The sequence below is a fragment of the Eleutherodactylus coqui genome, chromosome 4, assembly GCF_035609145.1.
Source record: "Eleutherodactylus coqui strain aEleCoq1 chromosome 4, aEleCoq1.hap1, whole genome shotgun sequence".
In the NCBI taxonomy this organism is placed as follows: Eukaryota; Metazoa; Chordata; class Amphibia; order Anura; family Eleutherodactylidae; genus Eleutherodactylus; species Eleutherodactylus coqui.
Window position 1 is genome coordinate 209131874 of NC_089840.1, and position 25139 is coordinate 209157012.

Consider the following 25139-nt stretch of genomic DNA (forward strand, 5'->3'; position numbering starts at 1 on the left):
GTTTACATTTTTGTATATTACTCAAGCACTTCTATTGTGCAAAAAAAAAAAAAAAAAGAACAATCTTTTTTTATGCGTATTGGCGCATCAAAAGTTAATGTGGGTGCGCAAATGTGCGTGCAATAGACAAGGATGTAAGCACAGGAAATATGCGGTGAATGGAGTCAATGAAAGTGCATTGATCGATCCTGTAACATTTGTGAATATTCCTTGTGTGTAATACGTGTGCAAAAAAGAACGCAGGGTGTTGTATTTTTCCACGTATTACACGCGATAGGGCCCTATTGTTCTCTATGGGCATGTAATCAACGCTGTACATATGCAATTACATTACATATGTGAAGCGTTTATACGCAACGTCGCTAAGCAGCGGGAGATGAAAACAAAAAAAAAGAAACCAGAAGACTGTGCATGACCACGAATGTTAGATAAGCTGTCATGTGCTGTCCAAAATCACTGTCATATGCAGGATAGGTCAGCTGACCACTGTAGAATTCTGCGTGACTGACGCTCGCCATCAGTCATGTGCAGTACAATTTTTTTTTAATTTTGATATTTGTTTTTCCAGCGCTGTTGCTAGGCGATGAAGCAGGTACCCACAGCCTATCCGCAATGTCAATGGCTGCGGACCGGGCAGCTTCCATTGACTTCAATAGAGGCCGTCCGGGTATTGTTGTATTATGTCGCCCCCGAAAGTTAGGGGTGGCGACATAATACAGTTTGACATGCAGTCACGCGCCCCAGCTTCTGATGGGCTGGGGACGTGTGTGGCATGAGGAGAGGCAGCGCCGGGGCTGGAGGCATCACGAGAGGCTGGGGCAGCAGGATGACAGCCAGCGGCGGCGGCCAGAGCAGAAGGAGTCGCTGCGGCAGGAGAAGACGCAGCGCTGGCAGCCCGTGAAGAGGCTGCAGCCTTTGCACCAGCACCAGGACACAGAGCGCCGGTGGCAGGACCAGAGCCACTGGAGGGAGTGGCAGGACCAGAACCGCTGGAGTGAGCGGCTTAGGCGCCAGCAGGAGAGCCACTGGCAGTGGCCGCTGCAGGAGAGGTCTTAGCAGCAGCGTCTGCATTTCATTTTGATGGCCTGGAGGGTTAGGGTTTATTTTCCTGTGAGGCCTAATGTAAGCCTAACAGGAAAACCATCCCTCACTGTAACCCTCCAGGCCAGGCAAACATCCATGCGATGCTGCTGCTTGAAAAATCCGCCAATCAGGAGATAGGGGTGTGACAGGAGCGTTCCTCCTGTCAAACCCCTAACTTCCGGTGGTGTCAAGATACAATAATACCGTCCGTCTGTGCGGATTTCGCACAAAAATAAAATATGCTGCGATTTAAAATCTCTCTGAAAACGCTGTTACAAAGGCTTGTCAACGCTGCTGAAACCACAGTAAACACAGCATTCACAAACGCCTCTGAGAGGGAGGCCGAAGGACAGTTTGCTGAGAATTATGTGTCAATGTACAAATAAGACACGTTTGATAATCCGGCGCTGTCACATCATATATGCACAAGGTTTGGAATAAACAAGCAGGCGTCTTCCAGCAGGACACGTGCTCACAGCGCGTGCAGGCCCGCATTCGTGGGCAAACAGTAGGCCTAACCACGCCCACCAGCGGTGGCATGGCCGCACGATTATGCAAGTAGTTTGTGGGTGGGCAGAACTTCAGGTTTACGTTCTTCCCCATTACGTCACCGCTCACCCGCGGTGGCCAATGGCCGCACGAGTAGGCGTGGCTGTGGCTTTTCGTACCTCCCTCCCTACGTCACCGCTCAGCAGCGGTGGCCAATAGCTGGAAGATTATACCAGTGGATGGGCGTGGTTTGGCTTTGCGTGTCCTCCCCCTGACGTCACCGCTCGCAGGGCCTCCCGGTAGTGACGCGACTTCCTCTTTCCTTCTCACGCTAGCCCTGTAGCGTGGCCGTTGCTCTCCCCTCTCTTGGGTGCGGGACTTTTAGAGACGTTCCTTCATGCCGGGAATACTTCACAGCGCAGACATGGAGAACGGAGTCGTCAAGAAGAAGGTGAGCGGCGGGGGGCGGCCAGCAGGCGGCGCTTCTGCGGTGTTTATCGGGGTCACACGGTATCAGCTGTCCGCGCAGCCATAATACCTGCTGTGTGCGCAGGAGATCAGCTGACCCATCTAGTGTGGGCTGCTGGCCCCATCAAAGGGTTGTTAGGGGGCTGCCGAGACTTGTAGTTCTCCAGCAGGACTGTTAGCTGCTGGATGGAACATGGCGGTCTCCAACATTCCAGAATCAAGTACTGGAAGCAAGCGGAAATCCGCAGCTTTGATCTCCGTCTTTACTAGTTGCAGTCTACGGAGATGTCCTTGTCGCCCTTCCCCTCCATTCACCAAGCGATGCTCATTCTTGTGTGCTTATCTGTGGGACGATCTGTCGGCATCTGTTACCCCACAGATAAAGAATTCTGCAAAACTCTGCTCTCACGATGTAAGCTGTTTGACAGACTGGTTACAGTAAAAAAAATAAAATAAATTAAAGGGACTGTTTGAGTTAAGGAAGCCCCTATCACTGGTCCCCTATGTGGTAAAATAATCAGCGCTCACTCCCCGCTCGTCCCTCACTGCTGGCGTGGGAAGGTAACTGCTGATTTATTTTCACGCATGGGGGACCAGGTGACAGCAGTTTCCTTAACTCAAACAATTCTTTAAAGGGATTTTCTGGGCATAAAAAATGTGAAGTGGTGTCTGGAATACTGAATTTACAACTGCCACCTCTTAGTGGGCAACAGAGAAGAGCTGTGATTCTCCTCCATATCTCCCAGGATAGGGGGAGATCAGTTTTGTCCATGTTGTCACCACTATCAATCAGAGAAAATATTTGCTCTCTGATTGTCACATATGGGGGTTTTCTCAGAAAAGGACTTGCTCATCTTACTGCACCTTTTAACCACGCAGATGCTGCAGTCATTGCTGACCGCGTCATCTAAACACTTCTGCAGAAAAAAAATGTAGAAACCTTTTCCCCATTAGACAAGGCTATAAGTATTGATAGAAAAAAACCCACATAATTGGCATCACGGCATCCCTAGCAACTGTGAAATATGGCATTTATCCAACACGGTAAAGAAAAATTCTGTTTTCTGATCCTCACTTCCCCAAAACAAGAATAAAAAAAAAGTTGTTTATACCTCAAAATGGCACTGACAAAAAATACAAGCTGTCCCGCAAAAAAGAGGCGCAATACGACTCTGCTGACTGAAAAATAAGGGCTCTGGTCCTGGAATGTGGCGCCAGTCTGTGGATCAAATATGTAGTGCAAAAGTAGTAAAACATAATTAAACCTCTATATATTTGGTGTTTTTATAATCCTAATGACCCGTAGAATAACGCTAACCTACTTATAACACACTGAACACTATAAAAATAAACTACTAAATATAAAAAAAAAATAATAAAATATATATATATATAATATTTTGTTTTCCTTTGCCGGGGCAATGAAGAAAAAGCAAAGTTATTGAATACATTATATGTACCTGAAATTGTTTTCTATAAAAACTGGAACTCGTCCTGCAAAATGCAAGGCGTTGTACAGCTACAGTGGGGGAGAAATTAGTTATGACCGCTGGCACAAAAAAGGGGATACAATTTACTGGCTCTGAAGGCTAAAATTAGTTATGTCACTAAGGGGTTAAAAATGCACTTACCACGTTCTGCATCAATGACAGGGTTGTTACAAATGATCTTTCCAATTTGAGAGCCTCGTATCTTGTGTTTAATGACATTCAGACACACAAATATGGTATCAGTGGAAACAAACTCAGTTTTGTTGCGGGGTATCAGAGGTGATCAGTGTGGCCCTATTTGTAACAGAACACATGGAGCCTGTAGTCAAGTTGCTGTTGTACGTGTTGTAGCGGATCACGATGACGAAGACCCGCTTTGCATGGCCGGGCTGGATTCCGCATGGGGCTGGCGACCCCCGCGTACCTAAATTATCTGTATTGCAGATAGCCGCAGCGACTCGCCATCTGTCATGCACAGCACAGTGTCTTTTGTTTTTACTTTGTACTTCCCATACCGTCGCTTAACGTTGTTGCATATGGGCTGTGGGTCGGACGGCCTCCATTGACTTCAATGGGTGCTGCCTGCGCAGAATCAGTGGCAAGAGTATCTGTCAATGAAAAGCGATTTAACAGTGAGTTGAACACCCTTCCTGCTACCCCCAAACTGTCTCTTATGCTTGATGTTGTTTTTTTCCCCAGAAAACATCTGAAACTCCCACACCCAAGAAGATGAAAAGAAAGATCCAGAACGGGGATGCAGAAGAACCTGATTTTGAGCAAATGTGTAACATCAACGGAGAGGTGAACGGAGACTGTAATGACAATCACCAGGTAGCGATCCGCGGATGTGACTGTAACAGCCTGCTCCCTCCGTCACTCCTGTAAATCTAATGAGCCCCATTTGTTTCCTCTTAGACACCGAAACTGAAGAAAAAGAAGCATGCTGAAAAACGGAGTTCTCCTGAAGCAGCGGAGCAAATAGATGAGGAGCAAGAAGTTATCGAAGCTCCTAAAGTAAAGAAATCCAAAAAAAAGAAGAAAAATAAAGAAGAATCGGAAGAACAAGACACAGCGGAATCCGAGGCAGAGGTTAACAGCAAAAAGGTAGCGTTACACAGACGGTCCACGGGATCTGCCCGCTGTGCCAGTTAGTCCTGATCCCACTTTGTGTCCGGTTCTTTGCTGTCTATGATCCTTGCTAGATCTGCACTCTCCTAAGATTTGCCATTGACTATTGTTTTCTCCCTTCCCCAATTTGTGTTTTTCTAGAGTGTTAAACAACCCAAAGCAAAGAAGACCTCTAATATCGAGAATGGAGGAACGAAAACTGCAGATACTGCCGCCCCACAAGCAAAGAGAATGAAAATAGACCCTGAGGTAGAAGAGAATGAGGCGCAATCCAAAACCGATGATGAGGTATGTCCCTCCAGAAACTGTCAAGATCAATGTTTCTCTAGGTTTTGGTCTTGTTGATTCTTCTGTGAAAAGCCCTTTTAATTTAAGAGGTTATCCAGGACTATTGATGACTTGCCATCAATAGTTGATAGGTGGGGGTTCATTGCATAGGACCCCTGCCAGTTCGCTGATCAGCAGGTGCATTGTCAGTGCGGATAGCGCTGTCAATGTTGCAGTGGCCTGGGTTGGTAGTACACACAGCTCCCATTGAGTTCAATGGAAGCTGTGTCTGTTCTACCAACCCCGGGCTGCTGAAGTATGGACAGCAGGCCTGGTAATCAGCTGATCAGCGGTGGATTCCCACCAATCAACTAGGATGGATCATCAATAGTAAGTCTCACAACGCCTTTCAGTACACATCATTAATAGAAAGCATGGTGTTGGCCTGGATGCCTGAAACCACACAGAAAACAAGTAAATGTTTCTGCTCACTTGTAACTTAATTTGCTATTTCTCAGCAATAGGGATACTTTGAGCAAACCTATTCTTGTCTGTACTAGTTTAGATAAATTTTCCTGTTTTATTAAGGCAGTGTCACATGGCCAAGAAAATCGTGAGATGTATACCAGTATGGGGTCATACACATGAGCCCTTGATTTGCCCATTGTTTTCAGTGGGGCTCACGGCAGCATCCAACCACCTGCTAGGTGCACGCAAGGGGCGATGTGCGGTCTCCCCATTGAAAACAATGGAGACACTGTGACAGCTGTGGCGGAGGATTGCTACTTCCCCAAAGTGATGGAAGGCGGTTTTGATATAAAACGCCTCGTATCCGCAGGGATATCAGTTAGCCTAACTTTGTTCTAAAATGACTGTTAGTTTATCGGCCCACTTACAGGAGCGCATGACCACGAGGCTGCGTGCTATGCTCTTTAGTCTGATGGAGGCCATGGGTGCAGCAACATACTGAGCAGTAAGCACAATCTGCAGAAGTCATGCTGTTTGGCAGCCCTCAAGCCTCTTTTACTTGGGGAATCTATTAGATGCTTTACCTTAAAGGGATCTTTACTGGTGACACTCCTTTTTAAGGTCATTCAGACTTTAGGTAAAGATTCTTCATTTAACCATTTAAAACATGTTTATATATATTTATGTTTTTCATTATATTTTGTAGGAAACTGCCTTGGAGAAAATAGAAGGCGACTTTTCTAAGTATCCTATTAGCCAAGAAACCATTGCAAATCTAAAAGGTAAAACTTTTTTTCTTTTTTGCCAGCTATATTGGGGAGTTTGTGAGATGTTCGAGATACAAGTCCCTATATCTTCCAGTGAGCCTTTCACTAGATAAAGCTGGTGAAGGGCACGCTGGCACTAAATCTACAAAGCAGGTTACCAGCTTCTGTGTGGAAGCCAGCAGGAGACTAGTGTTGGTCTGAATCAAGATCTTCTGGTCCCTGCTTGGAGGTCCAATATGACATTATGATCTGTTATTTGGCCTGTACTAGTAGAAGTAGTACATGGATGCAGCTACATTCTCTATAGAGAGAATATGCATGTGGGAAAAAGATCCAAAAAACACTGGTTGTAAGCACTAGTTCTCATCCGTATCATTGAGGGACACTGCTGAAAACCGTGGGTCTGCCACTAGGAGGCGACACTGAGCAGAAAGTTAGTCCTCTTACTAGCTTTACCCCTTCTGCAGGCACCAAGTTAATCCGTTTTAGCTTGGTGTCTGTAGGAGGCGGACCTGTTTTTCTTGCTGCTCTTTTAACTTGCCTCTTGGATTTAGGGCAGAGAGGCAGGACTCTCTGTTACCCCACCGAGGAGGTTGAACAGAATGGAGTTAACTGTTCTGTTGTCTGCCCTCACCTCAAAAGAAAAGCTGGCACATTCAAGCCTTAACTTGAGTTGAGTGACCGACAGCCGTAGTGTGTCCCCCCCCCCCCCCTTTTTGGGAGCACTCCCTAGCTCTTTAAAAGCAGGCAGGCGCAAAGGGGGACACTGCTGGAACTTGGGAGCCCTCCTCCTTACTACTTAAGGGGGTAAGTACATCCTGGAGAGTTAAGTATTTATCTTCACAGGAGACCCTCTATGGTGGCGATTCATGATTTCCCTTACTAGGGGCAGTATTAGTAAGGGAAACGGGGAATTGCCATCTAACAGCCTAGGAAGTAACTGATTTGGCAGCTGAAGTCCCCTGTTCAGGACTGGCATGTAACTCCAGAGCTATGGGGTCCCATCTTTTTTTGCAGCATTCAGCAGTACTGGTGGTGCTTATTGGTATACATGCAGTTATTTCTTCACCACTGCATGTTGTAATAAGTGTATTTAAGGGACACTTCCATTTTTTTCTTTAACATGACTGTGAATGGTATACTTGAAAAGAAAAATCTTAATGATTTTAAGAAAAGCAGTCTTGTAATCTCACTGGATTTGTCTTGTCTTACAGCTAAAGGAGTCACGTATCTGTTCCCTATTCAAGCCAAAACCTTCCATACTGCTTACAGTGGTAAAGATGTTGTAGTCCAGGCTCGCACCGGTACCGGCAAAACCTTTTCATTTGCAATTCCTGTGATTGAGAAACTGATCCAAGATAAAACCCCACTGGCGCAAGGACGTCCTCCTAGGGTAAGGCTCTTGTCCTGGTCCTTGCTGAATGGGGGAATAGAGCCATAGCAGTTTGGATGGTTTTATGATATGAAATATAGTAAAACAAACTTTAGAATCTCTTGTAGCAATGCTTGCTCATCCGACCGTGTGAGGGCATTACATTCCCGCAGTAATATTGTTTCTCTTCTAGGTGCTTATCCTTACACCCACTAGAGAACTTGCAATTCAGATAACAAACGAAATTCGCAGCATCTCTAAAAAACTGACGACCTGTTGTTTCTATGGAGGAACGCCTTATAAGGCGCAAGGTGAGGTGGTGGTCTGCAAATTGGGGCATGGATGTGTTTGCCACTGCTCATTTCTGTATGAATTTGGTTTGTCATGTACAACAAACATAGAAATGTTGCATAATAAAGCCCCTTTTACCTTTTTAATTCGAATGTGTTATATAATTTTTAAAAAAATAATTTTTGGGATATTACTTACATTTTTGAACATTTGTGCTAAATCTAAGTATTTCAGTTTAGGAAAAGTGACTAGAATTAAAACTAAACTAATGCTAAACTCTCTGCTTGAGCAAGTGACGTCCTCGCTAGTTGGCGCTCGTGCAGATCGTTTAGACTTGCAGATCACCGCTGAGTATTGCTCACTACTTACGGACTCTTCTCTCAGCGCTTCTTCAAATTCTCTTTGAAGCACTGAGTGGGGATTTTTACGCGCAGCAAGATGGTCAGCGAAATAGCGCTAAGTTTTATGCTGAAAAGTGAGCGACAAACGAAAAGTAAACTAATAGCTTTCCGTCCAGCTGGCCGGGTTTTGGACGGAAGATAAAGCAGTGCATGCAGTCCCATTTATGTTCTGCTTGTGTAGCTGCCATGGGATGTGTGTAGGATATTAAGCAACAAACGCAGAAGGTAGCTTAAAAACCTGATCTAACTTTTTTCCTTTTTTTTTTTTTCTTCTCCAGTATCTTCTATAAAAAGAGGAATTGATATCCTGGTTGGAACCCCAGGTCGTATAAGAGATCTGATCCAGAACTATAAGTTGGATCTCACCGTTCTGAATCATGTGGTGTTGGATGAGGTCGACATGATGTTTGACATGGGGTTTTCTGAACAAGTAGAAGAAATATTATCTGCTCGTTATAAATCTGGTATGTAAGAAGAATTTAGGCGGAATGCAAGCGGGCGGGTCGGATTCTTTTCTGTAGTGCGGATGGAGGGCACGGCGAGTCGAGGGACATGCACAGTACAGAATTTAAAAAAATTTTTTTTTAAACTGACTGCTTTTTCCGCGTCATCGCCTAGCGATGACGCAGAATCTGCGAACGACCGCGGATCAGATGGCTTCCGTTGACTACAATGGAAACAATCCGTCTTGAGTTTTAAGTGTTTTCCATAACAAAAATGTCTTGCATGTATTACCTTTCATATTTTACTATAGACTTTTTTTAAAGTGATAACTCACAATTTAAAACTGTTCAAAAGCTTACAGTAGACTAACATGTATGAATGACCTAGGGGAGTACAGTTGGAAAGTTTAATCACCAGGCTATAATACTGAACTTACATGCAGTTAAAATGCATTTCTTATTTTGTATTTTGAAGATCCAAGTGAGAATCCACAGACTCTTCTGTTCTCTGCAACCTGCCCAGCCTGGATGTACAATGTTGCTAAGAAGTACATGAAAGCACAGTTTGAAAAAATTGACATGGTCGGACACCGTAGCCAGAGGGCCGCTATTACTGTTGAGGTGAGTTCTCTATTTCTACAACTTGGTTCACACTTCTTGTACCCAAGTTCTGCTCTTGCGCCCCTTTTTATCATTAACAATAGGAATATAGTACAAAGATGAGAGGAAATAATCTTGTTTTAAGTATTGTTTTTGGATGTTTGGTATTGAAAGAGGTTGCTTATTTAACTGGGCCCACAAGTTGCGGCCACAGGTTTCTGAAACTGTTGTTAAAGCTCCTCATCTGAGCAAGCCCAGAACTCTTATCCCACTGATCTACCGGTAGCAAAATTTTAATTGAAATGGCCTTCATAACTACTTATGCCCATACTGGATATACAAAGGGCTGTTGAGAAACAAGGTTTTTGTGGGAAATAATATGTAGTTTTCCACAAGCAAATGGCAGTCATGTCGGCAGTGCTGAAGGGACTGCTCACTAATGCACCAAGACGAGAAAAATGCATGGCTGGATAGGAGGCAGAAAGATTGGCTGGAAACTAGCTAGTAAGCGTCTGTGGGGGTGTATGTGCTGTCTTACAGTCAGGATACAGAGCTCTGTGAAAATAATTGTATACTGAGATGCCCGCTTTAAGCCTCATCTCACTTAAGCTGCACAGGCTGTTGGTCTTTACGATTCTGTGCTATAGGCACAGCGTGTGCTTCTGTAATATGATGTAATTAAAAAAAAAAGGGGGGGGGGCACAACTTTTATTGCCACCCCGCCTGCTCTGTATGATTCAGTGGGAAGAAACCTCTACATGCCTCAGATTTTAAAAAAGAGAAGCATCTGAAAGTATAGTTTGCGACTGAGCTGCTGTATCACGCACAACTGCTATAAGATGTACGGCAGTGTTGGAGTATGTTACCATGTAGAGGATTTTTCACAGCAGTGAAATCCGCACAAATTAGTGCATATTTTCCCCCTCATTTGAAGAGGCGGAATCCAAACCGAAAATACGCAGCATAAGTTGACATACTGAAAACCTAAAATCCGCACTGCATATTCATTTCCACACTCAACTTTTTAAAGTCTCATCCATATAGCTTGTACTGCAAATGCTGTGGATTTTCCACAGAAGTTATGACCATACCGTTACAGGTAAACCATGGAGGAGAGGTCGAGCTTCCTGAGAAACTGCATCCTTCAGCCTTAGATTTGATCTTGGTCTATCCTAAGGACAGGTTATCAGTATCAAAAGTCCCTGAAAACTTTTGTAATAAATGAGTGGCCCATCATGGCACATAAATAAGCCTCGTCCATTCGGGACAGTCCTATTAAACCTATTAGTTTTATGTGTGAAATATATAATTTGTACTTATTTCTAAATGTGACTTTTCTTGCAGCATTTGGCCATTGAAGTTAACAGATACCAAAAAGTTGCGGTCCTTGGTGATGTTGTTCAGGTATACAGTGGAAACCATGGGAGAGCAATTATCTTCTGTGATTCCAAGTTGGAAGCTCATGAGTTGTCAACAAATTGCGGCTCGTTAAAACAGGTTAGCATGCCTTATGTTCTGAAGATATCGGCTACGGATAAGCAAAGCAGTGTATCGAATTCATTTCTCATTTTTGTTTAACATTATTTCCAGAGTGCCAAGGCATTACATGGAGATCTTCAACAAAAGGAGCGTGAAGTCATCTTGAAAGGCTTTAGAAATGGATCTTTTAACGTCTTAATTGCAACCAATGTTGCTGCCCGCGGTCTAGACATTCCAGAGGTTGATCTCGTTGTATTGTATTCTGCACCAAAGGTCAGTGGCTTAACTTTTTTGGTGGTGGTTTATAATGTAGGTGCAGGGAGTCAGAAAAGATTGACGGGGACGTCTGTCCTATACTGCAAGTTGTACCGTTGTTAATGTATACATTGTTCCTACAGGAAGCGGATGCCTATGTTCATCGTTCAGGGCGCACAGGCAGAGCAGGGCGCACAGGAATCTGCATGTCTCTATATGAACCCAGAGACAGACATTACTTGAGCAATGTTGAGAGAAGTACGGTATGTAAACCGAAAGAATTACTTTCTTTACCAAATGCTTGTGTACAGACGTTCCTGACTAACCTCGTCCGAAGATGTAATTAGAGATTATATTAATGCCCTTCAGTACTCGACATGTGAATATGGCTTGAATGACTAAAGAGTGCGTTTGGCCTTTTGCAAAGCCAGAACACTATGAAGTAATGTTTACACAGCACCTAAGTCTGCAACAGCTCACAGACAGACCCATGCATTAAATTACATGAAGTGCAAATTAAAGGAGTTTTCCAGGGACTGTACTACTGATGTGCGCCCACTGACAGTGCTGCAATAACACAGGAGTTGAAGCGGAAGTCTCTGCTCCGACCTCTGTGTAATGACCGGCACTTGTAACTGCAGGCACGGCTCACGTTGATTTTAATGTGACCCGTGCTTGCATTTCGAAGTGCCGGTCACTTCAGGGGTCGGAGCAGGGACTTCCGCTACGACCTCTGTGTAATTATGGTGCTGTTAGCAGGTACACAATCAGCTGATTAGCTTTGGTTAGCCGCTCGGGACCCTGACAAATCGACTATTGATGACCTTTCCTGAGGGATAGGTCATCAATAGTATTCTGCCTTGAAAACCCCTTTTAAGTTCTCTTTCTAGCTCCTACTCTACTGCAAAGATACTTTCACTCGGGGTGACTACCCAACTATCGCTCTTGTGCTTTACTCAGGAGCTATAGCCGTTCTGTAAATAAAGGCGAAGTGGGCCAGAGATCGTGTCCGTCCACCGCCATTCACAGTAAATGGGCAGTCGTTTATTGCTGACAGCCTGCTAAAAACAGATGAGGACATTGCTTGCTGGAGAGTGACATAGAATTTTTCAATCAATCGGACTCCTGCCAAGGATATCACTTCTATAACTGGATTTCAATGCAAAAATCTGCTCCTGGAGAAGATCTACAAGTTGCTGGCAAATTCAGTTTGAGTGAGCGGAATAATGCAGGTGACCATATGGTCCAAAGTTGCACGGAAAACTGCCTATCCATCATGAACACATGGTTTGAGCAGCCAAAGCACCGTTTGTACACATGGACTTCCCCAAATGGCGTGCACCGAAACCAAATCAACTACTTCCTACGTCAACTGCATTGGAAAAGCTCAATTCTGGCTGTCAGAACACTTCCGGTTGTGGACTACGGCTTCAATCATCAGATACTAGCCGCAAAAATCAAGGTCAGATTCAGCAACATCAAAAGGCCACCAGCAGTACGCCGTTTCGATGTAGACAACATCCCTTCATGATACGTAGTCAAAGTGAATAACCAATTTTGAAGCGCTTAGCACCATCGGAAAAGACCCTGATGAATTATGGGAGGAAATCAAATCCATCACATTGAATACAGCTGAACAAATCATCCCCTTTTAAAGTAAAAAAAAAATCTGCAAAACGACCGCAATGGCTATCGGATGAATCCATCAGAATCGCCAACAAGCGCCGAGCAGCAGGCTCCATCGTTGAATTCAGACAGCTAAATGTGGAACTTCAAAGAACAGTCAGAGGAGACAAGGAGCGCTACTGGAATCACCAATGCGTAAAACTGGAAGAAACAAGTCAGCAAATATCAAAGACTGGGATGGCAAATTACTACAAGAAGAAAATCCAATCGAGTGTAGGTGGAGAGAATATACAGCAGAGCTGTATGCAGGCAATCAGACAGACAACCCGTTGGATCACGTACATCAAGTAAAACAAGAACCGGACATTCTGGAGGAACAAGTCACATGGGCCCTGAAACAACTACCAAACAGGAAAGGTCCGGGTATTGATCACATACAGCCGAACTGCTCGAACTAGTCAAGATCCTAACCGACCTATGTCAAAAGATCTGGAGCTCCAAATCGTGGCCCAAAGACTGGACAAGATCTGTCTTCGTCGCTCTTCCAAAAAAAGGTGATGCTCAAGAATGTTCCAATTACCGCACCTTCGCCCTCATACCTCACGCAAGAAAAAAATTATTTTAAAGATCATACAAAAACGCATTGCGACAATTGTTCAAGGTGGCTTCTGCAAAGGACCAGAGACCAAATCGCAAAACTGCACTGGATCATGAAGACCCGGGAGCCTCAGAAGGACGTGTACATGTGTTTCATCGACTACAGCAAGGCATTTGATTGTGTTGAACATGACAAGCTTTGGAAGTGTCTGAAGCTAATGGGCGTCCCAGAACATATTGAACAGCTTATAAGGCCGCTTTACTACAACCAAGAAGCAACAGTCAGGACAGCTTATGGAAACACTTATTGGTTCGGAATCGAGAAGGGCGTACGGCAAGGCTGCATTCTATCACCAGTCCTTCTCAATCGGTACACAGAAACGGTCATGAGGCAATGCAATCTGGATCAATTAGAAACTGGAGTCCAAATCGGTGGCAGAAATGTTAACAACCTCCGATATGCAGATGACACCATCCTGCTTCCTTAGATTCAAAATCGATTGACACGGGCAATCTGGACCTGAGATCAAGAGACGGATTACACTTGGTGGTAGGATTGTAATGCAAGGAATGGAAAAGATCTGGAAAAGCAAGGATATACGCATTGCAACAAAAACTGGACTGGTCAATGCAATCGTCTTTCCCTTAAGTAGCGTTGCAAAAGTTAGATGCTCAGAAAAACAGACGGAAGGAAAATTGATGCGTTTGAACTATTGTTTGTACCAATTTTGCGTGATAATAAGGTGCTTTGTTTCATCAGGGTTAAGTTTTGACCGCTGTTTGACTCTGACGGACTTTGAAATTGACATATAAATCTTAATGGCTTGATTTGCACAGTAAGTTTTTTTACTTTTTGTCTTGCAGGGAATCACCTTCAAGAGAGTTGGAGTTCCAACCGTAATGAATGTCGCCAAGTCATCTAGTGCTGATGCCATCAAGTAATTTTTATATGTATATTTTCCATTACATATCAGTATAAATTTTTTTAAAACTAATTTTATTGAAAATTAAGTAGCATAAAGAACATACAGTGATAGACAGGTGCAGCACATAAATAATACACATCACTGTATAATTAGATTGGTAGAGAGGTTCAGTCACCCTGGTACATATGAGTGTAATTTTAATAAAACTTGTGGCATTGATCACTAGTTTGTACAAAACAATGTGAAGGGTGCAAAACGGGGCCCACTAGACAGCTGTACAGGAGATGGCTGGTGTGCTAGTGGGTCTCTTGCTGTAGGAGACATGATTCTAGGGGTACAGTTTGATCAGAATATGTTTTGCTGTCTGTACTAGGGGGACATGATTATATGTAGCAGTCATTACATATGGATAACTTTTGTGTCCTCTGCATCTTTTTGCAGGTCATTGGACTCTGTCCCAGATGACGCCATCGAACACTTTAAAATATTTGCTGAAGAACTTATTGAGCAGAAGGGAGCCCTGAATGCATTGGCAGCAGCATTGGCTCTTATTTCTGGAGCCTCGTCCCTCAAACAGAGATCACTTTTTAACATGGAGCCGGTAAGGCACCCGTGAAACCTAGCATGTAGCACTTAAGGCCCATCTACACACAATGATTATCGCTCAAAATTTGTTCAAACGAACGCATTTGCATGATAATCGTTGCGTGTAAATGCAAAGCCATCGTGCACTATTCATTTATTGCTGAGTTTCAGCCTGCCTGAAAATGGTTTAGTTCCCTTGCTTTTCACTGCGTTTAAATGACATTTGTTAAGTCATTTGAAAAACTAAGGCTCCATTTAGATGGGACGAATGTCGGGCAAAATATGCCCAACACTCATCCCTGTGTTATGGGAATAAATCATATTCCAGAAGATTTCACTGGTTTGCTTTATGCATGAATATATGTATTCGAACTCGGGGGTACTTACTCCCCGTGAGCCCCCATACCCTTCTGGTTTATTGTAAGGAAGTACAAAACAGTTATACTGAATATGACGCACCAATTACATGCATACCCCTCCAAACATCATAACAACTCATGATTGGCCCAGTATGCAACAACGCTGATGATTAACATACGTTTATGCCCCAGGTGTATGTTGCTATGTGAACATGTAATTTCTAAGAAACGCAACTAGAATAGACTATCAATATCTCTGCCTGGACTAAGGAATCCAAGGGAGTAGATAAGTAGTAGTCCCCTCCTTATGAGCGCTGGGCATCTCGGGTCTTTCTCATGAGAGAGACATCTCAGGATCTTGTAGAACTTTGAGATAAGGAGTGTATTTCAGGATACCAGCATAAGAATGAACCAGTTAACCATTTCACTGCTAGCTATTTTCTATGAAGGTGGATATATGAACATATACATGCATATATTTGCATAGGCTGCTTTAAGAAACACATTTATATTCTTACAACACCCGCACATACTAGCTCCCGTGCTCTAGTATCACTGGCTCACAGCAGGGTGGCTGGAGGAGATTTCTCTCCTCGTGCTGCCCTGCCCCTCTCCATTGACTTAACATAGGGGCTGTTATTTACACTGAACAATCAGCGATCTGCTCATCATCCATGCAGCATCAACAATGTACAATGAGCTGATCGCTCAGTGTAGATAGCAGACGTTTAGTACTGATCGGCCGCAACATTAAGTCAATGGAGAGGGGCAAGGGAGAGCAAGGAGAGAAATCTCCTCCAGCTGCCCCACCCCCCTGCTGGCCGCTCTGTGAGCGAGCCAGTGATGTTGGCTCCCGTGAAACAGCATGAAAGCGAGGACACAGGGACGAGTGTCGGGCATAGTTTGCCCGACATTCATCCCATCTAAATGGAGCTTAACAATGACTATGTACCGGCAGACAAAATGGCTTTTTTTCACACTAATTAAAAACCTGCTGGCCTGAGATTCCTCACATAAACACAATCCCACCTGAGCAAACATGTAGAGTGTTTACTTTAGCTCATGGGGGAAATGGAGAGGATTTCAGAGGATTATCTTTAAGTCTAAATACTCAACATTTGTATGCAAAAAAGTTGGTAATTCGTTCAGTTGTTCCTTCAAATGACAATCGTATGTAAGGTCTGTCTCGCGTGACTGGATTTGGATTGCTGAATCCGCACTAGTCACCCGTGTGTGCGATCCGCGGCATTCTGCATCCATTAACAAAAATAGAGCATTCGGATGTCCGCTCACATGAGCGGAGAGCAATTGCGATTTCCGCTCGCGGAAATAAAATCGCAGCATGCTCTATTCTTGTACGGATTCTGCACAAACTGTTTCCAGTGAAGTCAAGGACATTGCGGAAAGGTTGCGGGTTTCCACATCGTAGCCAAGCGACGGCGCAGAAAATGTTTATAATGTTGCATGACAGTATTCATTAATTTCCTTGAAAGGTGCTTTACTCTGCTGCATGTTCTTACATTTTTTCCCCTACTTTTTAGGGCTATGTTACAGTGCTTTTGAAGTGTTCAGTTGCCATCCACTCACCTACCTATGTCTGGCGTTCAATTAAGGAAGACATGGGAGAAGACATGGAGTCAAAAATACAGAGAATGTGCCTCCTAAAGGACTCCATGGTAAGTTTTGTAGTATAGGGCTTTGGTCACACATGGCTTAAATGTTGCAGATTTCACACATGGAAAATCCACAGCATTTATAGTGCAAGCTATGTAGATGAGACTTGACAAATGTCACCCACATGGTGCAGAAAAATGACATGCAGGATTGCCATGCACTGCAGTTTTGAAAGCCACAGTACGTCAATTGTTTGCTGTGGATCTGAGCATGGATTTTTTTTCATTGCAATGCCAAGGTGAATTCCATGGCAATTCTGCACCATTGAGTGCAGATTTCTTTGCAGTGGAAAATTCACAGCAAATATGGAGTTTTTAGTGAAAAAAAAAAAAAACACCCCTAGAAGAAATTGTTGCTTTATTGCGAAACTCTGCATGCAGTTGCATCTTGGGCAAATATGCAAATGCTTAGAGTTGCAGCGTGATTAGATGAACTTTGTCACCTGAGGCCCTAAAAGTGGTTCCACCCTTGGACTATTAAAGGCTGTCAGGGGCTCCTTGTGTGTAGTGGCCTCTTTCACTTGTTTAGAGCTTGTTGGCCACTAGATGCCTCTACGACTCAGAAGAGGTTTCGCCCCGTTACAACCATCCAGCTTCTCATATTCCAATAAAACGCCCCTCCCAGACTCTGGTATCAAGGAATTGTCACCACCTGGCTGTTCTGACCAGACTGTTAAAAGGTGTTGGGACCAGTGGATGCGTGTTGGCACGCAAGAAGACTGGGCTCAGGACACCCTTGACAGACTACCAATAGAGGATCATGTGACAAGCCACTACGACTGTTTCATTGTCCGCCATCTACGGACAGGTGGCGCCATCGTTGCAGACCCCGGTGTCTGTCGGAACAGTTTGCAGGCACTTGGCTAAAGAACACTTGTTGTCATGACACCCATTACATGTACGGGCTTTGACACCCACCACCTTCTTTTGCAGTGGTGTTGCAAACAATAAAACTGGACGCTACGGAGCGTAACCAGGTTATTTTTAGCGACTAATACAGTTTTAATTTTGGCGCTGACTATGGCTGTGTTCGTGTCTGGGGCCATGGGGGTGTGTGCTTCTATCCTTTTGTTGTGGAGTGGCACACTGCCCCCACTGCTGGCCTGATGGTTTGAGGAGTCATTGCAAACAGTCAGTCACCCCTAGTAGAGGTATGAGCGACAATGACAGCTCAGCGATATGTTTAGGACATCCTGCAGCCACATGTGTTCCTCTCATGGCGGCTTTCGAGAAGCAGTTTCCATCAGGATAATGCTCGGCCGCACGCACAAGAGGGTCATATTAATGTCTCCACAACATTGTCCCACTTCCATGGCTGCCCGGTCACCAGATTTATAGCCCGTAGAACACGTATGGGACCATCTGGGACTTCAACTTCGACAGCCTAGTCTAGCGGGCCACTTACAGCAAATATGGACCGATATGCCGCAGCATGCCTTACAGAACCTGTATGCTTCCAGGCCTGGCCGTATCGCATCTTGTATCCAAGCTACTTAGTCTGGGAAAATGGTATACAGCGCGACAGAAACTGAACTAATCCTATTGTAGTTAATGGGGCCTGTTCAGCGCAGGGATTCCGTTATTTTTTTCCTATAACAGAGCTAAAAATGAAAACCATAGCATAAGTGTGGATGAGAAATTAAGTGTTACATAAGACATTGGAGTTAATGAGTGACCATGCAAACCATGGCTGTCTGAGTCCTTCAGGGCACAAGTCCTCCTTTGCAGAGGTTCTTGCCGATTAATGAGTAGTGGGTCCAGAGCAGTTGGCTCTGACATCCATATGCCATAAGCATTGCATCACTAACTGGTACTGAGAAACTTTGCAGTGCAATCTCTTTGCATGTGTACTACATATTTGAAAGCTTCTTTACATATGATAAACTATTGTCTTCTCTCTTCCAACAGGGGGCGTGTTTTGATGTTAAGCCAGAAACCTTAAAGACAATGCAAGTAAGTCACTGATATATTCTTAAATGAGACTGGTATGTTTAAATGTTTTCCAACAAGCAAAGTAGAACTTTTTTCAAACTTGTAATGTGTTTAAAAGTTTTGATTGGTGGGGGTCCAGGTGCCCCCCACAATGGCAGAAGTGCTTATTCAGCTGCCACTATGGGTGGTGTATGGATGCCATAGACTTTCTATGGAGCCTATACACCTCTCCGAGCAGTGATGCAATTGGCTGAATGAGCACATTGCTCAGATAAGCAATTCTGCCTGTTTGTTTTAGCGATTTGGTAGGCGTCTTGGCACCTGCACCCCCACAATCAAAACGTCTGAAGTTTGAAAAACGTTTAGTTTCCCTTTTTAAGGAAAAGCAAGCTCATGTATCTTGATGTTATAGAAGTATGAAGCCACACTTCACTCCAATATAACATTTGACTACTGAGGTAAAAGACTGTGGTAGGAAACGCTCGTCTGATCACGTTTTGGATTTTATTTGGTCTTTTTGCAGAGGCAAAATAGTAAATTCACTCTAGGAAAATGTAATAGAGCACTATTAGAAATCTAATATCGCAGTGTATTTAGACTTGTATTATTTATCTTCTTAAGGACACCTGGAGAAATTCAAGACGCTGGGAGGTTTCAGTCGCAACACAATTACCCGAGCTTCAGGAATCCAGGAGCGACATGACTGGATCACATGGCAGACGTTTTGGCGGCAGAGGAGGAAGATCTTTTGGCGGCAGAGGAGGAAGATCTTTTGACAGACGTGGAGGCAATAACAGGAATTCATCCCAGAGAGGAGGCAACAGACGTGGAGGAGGCTTTAGACGCTAGTAGACTCCATGTTTTGTTCTGTTTTTGTTTTGTTAAGTTTTCTCTGAAAAAATAAGTTAATGAACCTGCCGCTTCCTTTTTATTTCATATATAGCTGTGCACTCTTGCAGTTATTAAAAACCCTATTAAAAAATCTTGTGTTCTTGTAATTATACCTTCCTACTCTTAACGAATGAAAAGAACATATACTAAGCTTTTCATTGAGCTGCACCTTTAGTCACCTCCAATCCCTGCTGATTACACCCAGCTCCCTTCTTTCACTGCTCCTAGGCCAAGGCATATTACTGTATATGTACTCCCAGTCTGATCCGGGAGCACAGCTCTAATGGTATAGCTTCTATGAGGTTGCCTGCCTTTATACAGGTTTGGCCTGTTGCACTTCAAACAAATTTAAGTGGTAATCGTTAAGAGGCAGTTTTTTGCATTCACACTTGTTCGTGGTTGGTAAAAAAAAGAAAACCTTGTTGGCTTGTCGTTTTGTGTAAATTCCCTGCTCAGCGCTTCCCATAGGAGGTGAAGCAATGAGCGATAAACCAAGTCTTTGAATGCTCTGCAAGAGCGCTGACGGCGGCACTTGTAGATGTCCAAAAGACTGTTAGCTTGTGTAAAAGGGCCTTAATACTTCACATAGGATCTTTCATTGTCTATGCAGTGGAAGTGGCACATAATTGAGGGGCCTGGGCAGTGTCACCAATGAGCGGAGGATACAATTTGGGGAGTCTCATGAGAACAATGATGCTGTAATGACAAACTATCACGTTCTATATCCAATCTCCTGCATGTTCCCTATGCCCTTCTTATGTCGGCTCCTTGCACCGTTGTCTCCTAAGATTTCTCCCTTGCATCACCGGAAATCTGTACCCCAAGTAATTGGACTCTCTTCTACTTTCAAATCCTTTAAAAGGAACTTGAAAACCCTACAGTGTACAGTAACCCCGCTGCCACCACATTACCATATGGGCAGCTTCTCCCCTCCTTTACTGTCCTCTCTCCACCTTATACCATTTAGTCATCTATTTTTTTTTTTCTTATGTACACTGTCCTGAACTTGTGCTTATTTTACACATAACGAGCTGGTGCTGTCACCACCGTCACGTTTACGCTCATGCAGCCTGTAGACCACACCACAGAGTGTTACTCCCTACCTATGTGGGTCAGGAAGGGTATCCCTTTCTACATGAGATGACACCTTGAAGGTGTATGCGGAGACTTCGGCCATCCATGCTCTCTTGAAAAATATGCAAATTGTAGGCTGGAACAATGCTTCTACAGCGCCATCTATTGGACGGCAGCATTTCTGCAAGTAAATGTCAGACTTTTTAAACAAGTCTTTAAACAATGACTGAATTGTAAGGCAAAGCCAGATAACCATGCACAGTCATAGGGCCATGCATGAACAGCTAAGTCTCCTCACTCACCTAGGTGCTCTCCTTCCTGACAGATTTATATGCCTCTCACTAGCCAAGCCAGAAACCTACTGCACACTGATGGGTAATTACCCTGAAACAGCTGTATGTGTACGGTCGTGTATTTGGCTTACAATTCCCAGTCACTGTTATAAGGCTTGTTTGAAAAGTCTACCATTTGACTTGCAAGAATGCTACCTTCCAATAGTTGGCGCTGCAGAGGTATTGTTCCATCTTCCTATTTGCACATTCCTATGTGAAACACTAAATGGTCAGCGTTTAAACTGCACGACAAGTGTGTGAGCTGGCGATTTCATGCCAGCTGATACTGAACAATGAATGAGAACCGCACGCTTCTAGTTCGTGTTCAGTTTTGTTCTCTTGAACAATCGTTCTGTCTAAATGCACCTTAGCGGTCTCTTCACATACACTATTGATGGAAAACTTGTAATAGATTTTGAACAACGCCAACCTATTCCGCAGCACTTACAAGACTGGGAACAGAAACAAAAAACACTATTACATGCAGCAATTGATTGATGGAAATAGAAGAGGTGAGGGACTCCAGCCAGCTTACATACTACAGATAATGGGGTGATACAGAAGGTAAAGGGGCTGGAGATGTGCACAGTATGGCGAGATAGAAAGTGAGGTATGCTATACACAGACAATGGTCAAACTTAAAGGGGTTGTCCCGCGCCGAAACGGTTTTTTTTTTTTTCAATAGGCCCCCCGTTCGGCGCGAGACAAACCCAATACATGTGTTAAAAAAAAAAATGTTTAGTACTTACCCGAATCCCCGCGCTGCGGCGACTTCTTCCTTACCTTACTAAGATGGCCGCCGGGATCTTCACCCACGATGCACCGCGGGTCTTCTCCCATGGTGCACCGTGGGCTCTGTGTGGTCCATTGCCGATTCCAGCCTCCTGACTGGCTGGAATCGGCACACGTGACGGGGCGGAGCTACAAGGACCAGCTCTCCGGCACGAGCAGCCTCATTCACCAGGGAGAAGACCGGACTGCGCAAGCGCGTCTAATCGGGCGATTAGACGCTGAAATTAGACGGCACCATGGCGACGGGGACACTAGCAACGGAACAGGTAAGTTTATAACTTCTGTATGGCTCATATTTAATGCACAATGTACATTACAAAGTGCATTAATATGGCCATACAGAAGTGTATACCCCCACTTGCTTTCGCGGGACAACCCCTTTAAGCCGTGTGGTCGCTGAATTGGTATAACTGCAGGTGCCGGTTGATTGCGGCTAGCAGGGACTGCAGTCAGTAGGACAGGGAGCATGTTATCAGGCGCAGTACAGAGGGGTTTGATTTAGATGTGGCATGCCTCCCTGAAGAGGTGCGTTTTTAGAGCAAGCCTGATGTTTTGTGTCAGTGATTGCCCAGATAGTTTGGGGTAGCGCATTCCAGAGGACTGGTGTTGCTCTGGAGAAGTCTTGGAGGCGTGAATGAGAGGTTCGAATTATTAAAGGGGTGCTTAATCTGATTTCATTAGCAAAGCAGAGAGCATGAGCTGGGTGCTGGATTAAGAGGAGGGAGGCAATGTAGGGTGGATGAGAGCGGTGAGATTAAATTGGATTCTGTATTTGACGGGCAGCCAGTGCAGTGAGCATCACAGAACAGAGGCTGGACAGGAAGATAAGCCTGGCTGCTGCATTCAGGATGGATTGGAGGGACGAGTCTGGCGCAGGGTAGGCTGATCTGCAGTGAGCTGCAATAATAGAGATGTGAATGGATGTGGGCAACCGTGAGTGTTTTTAGCATGTGCATGGCGAGAAAAGGGTGGATTCTTGCGATGTTCTTGAGGTGCAGCTGACCTGTTTGGGCCAGAGATTGGATGTAGGGGGTGAAGGAGAGATCGGGGTCGAATATAAACACAAAGCAGCGGGAGTGCTCTCCAGGCGTTATGGTGATGCCACACACTGAGATGTCAGGATGAGGTCGGTTAGAAGAGGATAGAAACACCAGTAGGTCAGTTTTTGAGAGGTTCAGTTTTAGGTAGATAGAGGACATAGTGTTAGAGACAGCAGACAGTCGGTGGTGGTCTGGAGGAATGGTGCTGTGGTATCATGGGAAGAAGTGTATAACTGGGTGTCAGCATAGAGATGGTACTAATAGCCAAATGTCTTGATAGTATGTCCAATAGGGGGGCTGTGTAGATGGAGAAGAGGAGGAGGCCAAGGACCGAGCCCTGGGGAAAGAGGAGGAGAGGTAGAGTCAGCAAAGGAGACTGAGTGAATGGTCAGATAGGTAGGAGGAGAACCAGGAGAGAGCAGTGTCCTTTAAGCCGATGGAGTGAAGCCTATCGAGAAGGAGTTTGTGGTCAACCTTGTCAAATGCTGCAGAGAGATCAAGGAGGATCAGTAGGGAGTAGTCATCCCTCGATTTGGCTGTCAAGAGGTCGTTTGACACTTTTGTAAGGGTGTTTTCTGTTGAGTGTAGAGGGCAGAAGCCAGACTGTAGGGGCTCAAGAAGAGTTTTCTGATAGATGGCTTATAAGGCTGGAGTAGACCAGGTGTTCTAATAGTTAACAGTATTGGTCGAGTCAAGAGTCTGTTTCTTTAGCAGTGGGGATATGATGGCATGCTTGAATGAGGAGGGGAAGATGCCAGAGGTTGAATATGGTGGTGAGGTGGGAGATGACAACTGGGGAGAGGGACCGGAGGAGGTGAGAGGGTCACTAGCGCAGGTGGTCGGGCGAGCAAAGGAGAGCAATCTGGAGACTTCTTCCTCTGTTGTTGGTCTGAGTACAGACAGCGAGCAGGAGCTAGATGTAGTACTGACAAGACTAGGGTCGGTGGTAGTCTGAAATTGGGAGGTTTTTCCTACCGGATGTCGTCAATTTTCTTTCAGAGGTATAGTGACCACCATGTGTGTCAAACTTATTTTCCAGCAATTAATGTGCAGTTGATGGTGCAAAGTAAAAATTGCAATTTTTCTACAAATATGCCATTTCAGTGGCCAATGTTGGTTAGTCCATACTGTAGGGGTTAATAGAAACATGAAGAAGCAGCCACTCAATCATAACTGCCCGTATGACAGCCGAGAAACCAATCCTAAAAGGATAAAGGCCTCTACCTGAATTTATTGACAAAAAATATGACTGCAAAAAAATGGCCAAATTCAAATCACAATCGACAACGAGGCCATAGAATGCGGCTGGAAAATCTATGCCAGAGATAAAATGTAGGATGGCATTGGGCGGGAAGGGGGGGGGGGGGGACGCGATGCTAAACATGGACAAAATCTGGAAAAGTAGGGATATCGTTATAGCAACTAAATGCAGGATAATGCAAACCACCAGGTTCCCCATAGCCATGTATGGATGTGAAAGCTGGACTGCGAAAAAGCTGATAGAAGGAGGATTGATGCGTTTGAGCTGTGGTGCTGGCGAAAGCTGCTGTGTATGCCCTGGACGGTGAGAGTAACAAACAGAGAAGTCCTAAATCATACAGACCTGATATAAGTTGACCAGATTTTCCCAAGGTCAAGCAGGACAGAAAGGTGTGGTCAAGGGCGGGGCTTCTCACAACGTATGATTTTACCTCAGTCGTTATAAAAAGTACAGGGCCATTTTAAAAAAAAGACAGGGAGAAAATTCTGCAGCATTCTCACATCCAAAAAACAGCCAAAATCTGTACCAGGGGTACCCGCTTCCCACTGTCAGCAGTCCCTCGCTTCTGGTTCCTAAGGAACCAAAGAGGAGAGGTCAAGGGAGGAGGATCCCAGGTGCACACACTGATGTAAGTATTGCATCCTGCAGCAGCACCACTGAGTGATTACCAGCCGGGGAGCTGCAGCATACCGGCTAGTAATCACCTCCATGGTTACCATACAAGGCAAAAGAACAGGACAGACATCCCAAAAGCAGGACTAAAGGCTGTTCCACTGAGGGCCCCTGGGGAAAGTGGGATGTCTGTTTACCTTACCTGATATATCACTGGAGGGCAAAATGATCAGACTCACAGATTTTGGCCATGTAATGCGAGCAGAGTTTCTAGAAAAATCTATAATGCTTGGACAGATCAGTGGCAAAAGAAGACCCGGACACCCAAGGACACGATGGCTGATACTGTCAGAGCTGATACTGGCATGGATATCACACAACTGAAAGAAGCAGTGCAAAACCGAAAACCATGGAGAGAGCTCGCCTTTAGGGTCTTCT

General features: G+C 44.6%; 1 protein-coding gene across 1 annotated transcript; it reads left to right on the forward strand.

The window, feature by feature from the left end:
- Positions 1 to 1865: 1865 nt before the first annotated feature.
- DDX21 (DExD-box helicase 21) lies at positions 1866 to 19612 on the forward strand. The gene is made up of 17 exons (XM_066600644.1): positions 1866 to 2023; positions 4230 to 4361; positions 4446 to 4634; positions 4800 to 4946; positions 6100 to 6175; positions 7375 to 7553; positions 7726 to 7843; positions 8503 to 8688; positions 9143 to 9288; positions 10612 to 10764; positions 10858 to 11019; positions 11145 to 11264; positions 14089 to 14162; positions 14592 to 14751; positions 16636 to 16770; positions 18676 to 18720; positions 19321 to 19612. Exons 1-17 carry the CDS (start codon positions 1970 to 1972, stop codon positions 19546 to 19548), a joined length of 2304 nt encoding a protein of 767 aa, XP_066456741.1. The 5' UTR covers positions 1866 to 1969; the 3' UTR covers positions 19549 to 19612.
- The last annotated feature ends 5527 nt before the right edge of the window (positions 19613 to 25139 follow it).

Excerpts from the sequence above, each read along its gene's own strand:
- DDX21 (XM_066600644.1), top strand. The coding sequence starts at position 1,970 with ATGCCGGGAATACTTCACAGCGCAGACATGGAGAACGGAGTCGTCAAG. Across the intron at positions 4,362-4,445 it reads ACTGTAATGACAATCACCAG|ACACCGAAACTGAAGAAAAA; the intron begins GTAGCGATCCGC and ends GTTTCCTCTTAG. Across the intron at positions 10,765-10,857 it reads ATTGCGGCTCGTTAAAACAG|AGTGCCAAGGCATTACATGG; the intron begins GTTAGCATGCCT and ends CATTATTTCCAG.